The sequence below is a fragment of the Olea europaea genome, unplaced genomic scaffold (genome assembly GCF_002742605.1).
Source record: "Olea europaea var. sylvestris unplaced genomic scaffold, O_europaea_v1 scaffold2221, whole genome shotgun sequence".
Taxonomy (NCBI): Eukaryota; Viridiplantae; Streptophyta; class Magnoliopsida; order Lamiales; family Oleaceae; genus Olea; species Olea europaea.
This window is the reverse complement of record NW_019240241.1, coordinates 93,431-99,054: the sequence shown is the minus strand read 5'-3', so window position 1 is coordinate 99,054 and position 5,624 is coordinate 93,431. Positions and strand designations below refer to the sequence as shown.

The following is a 5,624-nucleotide window of genomic DNA, read 5'->3' as shown; positions in this document are numbered from 1 at the left end:
TTTTAATTTAACATTGGGGACAATGCTTAGTTTAAGTTTGGGGGAAGTGTATTATAAGTTGTCTAATTGCCAAAAATTTTGGTTCTGTCTGATTTGGGTGCAAATTTTTTGATTTGTTTGTTTTTTTTTAATTATTTGTTTTTTTTATTATTTATTTATTTAATTTTTATTTGTGTGCATTGTCAAATAAAAAAAATTTCATTTCGTATTTTGCATGCTTGTGTGAGTTAGATAGCCTTGCCGACAATGATGTATAATATTAAGAACATGTATTGGTTCATGGATTATGGATAAGTTATATGTCTGAGTTAGATTTTTGCTTATTCGTGTGAAACAGAAATTATTTTTGCACGTGGGTTGATTGTAGCGTTGTACATGAGTATGTTGATCTATGTTTATAGGTTGAATAAGAGAACTTAGATGCTAAACCCAAACAACCTTTAAACACTATAATACCCTAAAACCAAATATAGGTTGTTTGGTAGGTTAAGCTGTTGCAGGAAAACTTGGAGATAAATGTGGATTCCATGTGTGCTAAATTTTGTGTGGATTGTCTGAGACTAATAGGATGAAAATTGGATGAAAACTTTAAGTTAGAGATCGATTTTCGAGAATAGGTGTTTAATAAGGGGCATTGCACTAATCATTGCATAAAAAAAGATCCAATGAGGACAACTTTAATAATCTCATTGTGAATCGTCTTTTCGTAGCCTTTATGACTCGAGTAATTAAGCCTGTAAGGGTTTAAAACTTGGTGCCCTAAAGTCGTCTGATTTGGGAGTCATCGGCCTAAAACTCATTACAAGGGTCATTTAGAAAGCTTGAGGGAGTGACGTCCACACAAGGGGTGTTTAAAGAATACATGTATAAAAAAAAAATTATATATCACATACTTTGATTAAGCCCCAAACACTTGTTTTAGAGGATTAAACCTTTGATGAGATGTTAGTAACTTAGTTGATTCCTAGAGGTTGAAGCAGTCAAAAATAAGGAGAATTTTAATCTGTTGATAGGTTGAACTGCAATAGTGAAATCTAACCAAACTTGAGTGATGTAAGAAATTAGCATTGAAAAAAAAAATCAACTTTAGAATACACCTTGGAAAGAGAAAAGAAAACAAGTTTGGAAGTGTGTGAATCCCACGAGCGAGGCAAGGAAATATTTTACTTTTAAGGTCGAAAATTGGGTCAATTTATTATTGTACAGCGTTATGCTTAACTTTCCACACACACACACTTGTTTGCATTGAATGAGCAAGGATTTGACGTCTGTATTATAGTTTTGAAGTACTTCATGAATTTGACGCTGTGTTCTTAATCTTGAGTAATAAATGCAAGGTGTCTAACATAAAGTTTCTTTTGAGTGACTTTGTCTGTCTTAGTCGTGTTTTTGTGCTCGTTAATAATTATCTTTAGTTTTGTGTTTGCTCGAGGACAAGCAAAGAACTAAGTTTGGGGGTGTTTGATAAGTGTAATTCACTCATTAAACTAAAGCTTCTAAATCAAGTTTTTTTTATGTGTTCTTGAGCATTTTTGAACGTTTTGATGTGTGTGTTAGTGTTGTTTTGCAGTTTGGACAACTCTCGAGAAAATACCACTATTGGGAGCCGGTGATGAGCAAAAATGATGATCAATGAAATGGAGCATGAATAAGCAAGTATTGAATAAAATTGGAGTGGAAAATAGGCTTGGAAAAACAAAGAGAAGAGAAGCAAAGCAGTGGCATTGGCGCCATGGCGCCCTAAAGAGAGGCAATTCCAGTAGAAACCTGGGCGCCATGGCACCCAATGAAGAAAAAAAAGGAGCAGAACCTTGGGCGCCGCGGCGCCATGGCGCCCAATGAAGAAAAAGCGAGCAAAGACTTGGGCGCTAAAACCCGAATTTTTAAGTATCTTTTCGGCCCAAAAATCATACCCTAACCCTTGAGAACCCTTAGAAAATATAAATACCCAGTTGAAGAACAAGAGAAGGGGGTTAGACGGCTGAAGAGGCAAGAAAAAGAGAGGCACCAATTGAGAGAAGATTGACCCGATTTTGGAGAAAAAGAAGGGAGAAACTGAGAAATCAAGCCACAAGATTGAGAAATAGAGCAACAACCTGAGTTTTTTCTTATCTTTCTCTTCTTCATGCAATTTAATTTGTATTTTATCATGTTCTTCTTCTCAATCATGAACTAAGTTGTTAAATCTAGGGTTTGATGTAACCTATTTGAGACATGATTCAATTTCTTTATAGTGTTTCCATTTAATTTTCTAGAATTGATTTGTATTGTTCTTGCTTAATGCTCTCAGTTGCCTGATCACCAATTGAATGAATTGATGTTCTAAATTTGACGCTCGAGAGAGGGAAAATTTATGCGTGATCTAAGAATAATATAACCTAGGTTTGTAGGTTTCAAGAGAAAGTATGAATCTTTAAGGGTAAAACAAGAACCAAGTGCGTGATAATCTTTATATATTTAATTCGGAATAGAGATATTGGGGTCAAAATATAGAGATAGGTTCTATTTGACGCTCGAGAGGGGGAAATAGAATTAATTTAGGATTCTTGCCTATGAATTTGGGAAATAGTTGATGGAAATATCTATAGGGATTGAGAATTATGTCGAGAATACGGTGAAATCATTCCCTAGACATTACGTAAATTTGATTTAGTCTTTAGAAATTGCCTCACTTTTATTGCACTATTTAATTCATTGACGTTAGTTTAGTATTCAAACATTAATTTAACACTCGATTGTCTAGATAAAGTAAACGCGGACACAATTATAGTACTCAGTGGAAGTCGAATATCAATCCTTGTGGGTTCGACACTTTTCAATTCTTTAATATACTACAAAACTTGACACCGTGCACTTGCGGTATAAAATCACGTTATATAAAACGCGTGGTAGATTTTAACAATGAAATATATAAAGAACTCAGTAAAGAAAGACACAAAAGATACATAAAATTGGACTGCTTTATTTTGTAAGAGTTAAGATTAAACGTATTATTTCTTGAATTAATGTAGTTTTGTAAATATTAAAAAATTAATTATAATACGGAACCTGGTTTACCAAACCGAACCAAATCGAATGGAACCGAACCCAAACGGTTCCATAATTAAATTTAGACCCGACAATTCTACTTACTAAATACCCAAAAATTTCGGGTCCTGTTAAGTTCTAACGGGAACTGAATCAGACCATGTCCAGTCCTAATATTTGTATGATAAATGCATACAATAGTCTAGTGCTTGCCACTTGGATTGGTTGTAATGGTTTGGTTTTATATAGGTATGTTTTCTTTAAGAAAAAGGATAGAAGATTCAATTCTCCGTGCAGAGATGTTAGCACCAATAGCCTTGTACCATGAAGAAGTAAGACATGTCAAGCAAGAAGAAATTATTCATGATCATGACTTGTGGGATGACCCGGGGAAGTCGAATGAAATCCTCATCAAACTAGCCGACAGTGCCAAGGTGGTTGATGCCCTTAAACACCTCAAATATAAGGTAGTGTGCTTCTCGTGCAAGTATTTGTATGTCTATTTGGAGACAATTGCCAACTAGAATACTTGAAAGTGTGTGTATGTGTGTGTGTGTAAATTTGCTCATTTGTCTGTAATATACTAAGTTATTTAAGGTTATAAGATGCTCATGAAGGGGGCTCAATATTTTGAGAAGTTGTAAACATCTATTGCAGGCTGAGGAAGCTAAACTGATTAAGGAGCTTGCAGAGCTGGATACTGTAAATTACAAGCTTTTCAAGCAGGCATATTTTGCATCTGTAGATTTAAACAAGTTTTTGAATAAGTATGAGATGTCTAAGTTTCTTAAAAAGTCATATGACATGGAGGGAGCATGTCCCAAAATTGAATCTAGATGTGGAGACATTTACTTAGAGGTTCGTGGTTTGAGACTTTATGCTTTTCTGTAGAGACACTGTTCTTTTAAATGGCTCTTTTAAATGGAATGACATTTATAACTCATCAGTGAGGGATGATTTAACTTCGTAAAAAATATTTATTATTCTATAATCTGCTTCTAATCTTGACTCTCTAAAGTTTTACTTTGTAGCCATAACCTATTTTTTTAAACCAAATCTTTTATTGATTTGTTAGTCAGTTAATGAAGGTTCTACAAGTTTCAAGATTAGGACTGTCCATGAGCATTTCCTAGAGAGTTTCTATTATATACATGAATGACTCGGTTGAATCCTTTCTTTGAGCTTTCTTACATGGTCAATGTGATTGTCTATGATTCATTCTTGCTAATCATAGTTCCTTTTATCTTCTTTTCGAATTTGGCTTTATGTCTTTATCAATTGTTATGGTGTTTCTACTAAGTTATAGTTACAATTTTTCAAATTGGTGACTAATTCTGCATACCTCATTGCTTTTTCATTGGATTTTTTTTATTATTTTTTTTATTTTTTGCATCATTCGTATATTCATTGTATGAATAAGTTTGAAACAAACCTCTAAACCATAGTAGACTTTTAGTATAGCTGGCTACGTGAATCAGCTTCTTCGTCTCTAGATTTACAAGGACCATTTCCTTCATTAATGTACCAAGGCATACGAGTTACTTGATATTTTAGGAAAAAAGGTGCGCTTTTATCTCATAAGCAGTAGGTCTGTATTTACAAGGACCATTTCCTTCATTAATGTACCAAGGCATACGAGTTACTTGATATTTTAGGAAAAAAGGTGCTCTTTTATCTCATAAGCAGTAGGTCTGTATTTTAATTTGTTAAATGGAATAGGGTCTTCTCCATTAAGATCTTGATGTAAAATTTATTTAGACATGGGCAGGATAACTCACTTGAATGTGCCTGAAATGGGCTGAAAAGCAAGGTCATGCAGTGAGGTTAGTTAAGAGATGTCCTACAAAGAATGGAGGTATCAAGTCAGCAACAATTGAATTCGAATTCAAATATGCTTATGGCTATCTATCAGGGAAAAGGGGTGTTCACCGAATAATTGGAACTCATAAGAGTGAATTTAATTATCCGGGGGTATGAATTTCTGTTACTATTACAAAGGACCCAGAAATTTCATAGTTGTGATTAACTTTTTATTGTCAATTGATTGCTAAGGAAAGAACACTTTCGTACTTTCATTAATAATTTCTGCATTATCTATTTGGTAGATGTTATTTAAAACAATAATAAACCAAGCCTTATTCCCGATAATATAGGACATGAATCCTTTTTGGCCATTTTTTTAGGTCATTACTATATCTTTTGGCAGAATTGATAAATGGTAGTGCTCATGAAAAATGACTTACAATCCCTGGGATCATTTCGTGAGCAACAGGGAATCTGGCCATGACCACATCACGTTTGACAGGTTGCAATGGAAGAACACTACTGTACATAGTATCATGGTAAATAAAAATTATTTTAATGTAATGTTGGGCAAATTTCTAATAGAAAATAGGGTCCTGGAATAGGCTTTGACATAATGGTTATCAAAAGGTAAGGATAGGCTAAATATATTGTAGGGAACAATCAATTAGGTGTTTCAATTTCATGAAAAATTTGGTATACTAATACCTTAGATAAGAATAAGTTACATGATTACGTTAGAGGTGAACACTCTTCACCAGATTTGTCAACATATAAATACATTGATATTGATA

General features: G+C 33.8%; 1 protein-coding gene across 1 annotated transcript; it reads left to right on the top strand.

Annotated features, from left to right (window-relative positions):
* The first annotated feature begins 1,786 nt into the window (after positions 1 to 1,786).
* Positions 1,787 to 4,186, top strand: LOC111380875 (peptide chain release factor PrfB3, chloroplastic-like). Its single transcript, XM_023004537.1, has 4 exons — positions 1,787 to 1,887; positions 3,293 to 3,494; positions 3,685 to 3,885; positions 4,103 to 4,186. Exons 1-4 carry the CDS (start codon positions 1,787 to 1,789, stop codon positions 4,184 to 4,186), a joined length of 588 nt encoding a protein of 195 aa, XP_022860305.1.
* Positions 4,187 to 5,624: the final 1,438 nt, after the last annotated feature.

What these genes read in the sequence shown, in the direction of transcription:
- LOC111380875 (XM_023004537.1), top strand. Translation starts at nt 1,787, where the DNA reads ATGAAGAAAAAAAAGGAGCAGAACCTTGGGCGCCGCGGCGCCATGGCG. An exon ending in GCTAAAACCCGAATTTTTAA is followed by an intron (nt 1,888 to 3,292) that starts GTATCTTTTCGG and finishes GTTTTCTTTAAG; the next exon opens with AAAAAGGATAGAAGATTCAA. An exon ending in GTGGAGACATTTACTTAGAG is followed by an intron (nt 3,886 to 4,102) that starts GTTCGTGGTTTG and finishes TTGATTTGTTAG; the next exon opens with TCAGTTAATGAAGGTTCTAC.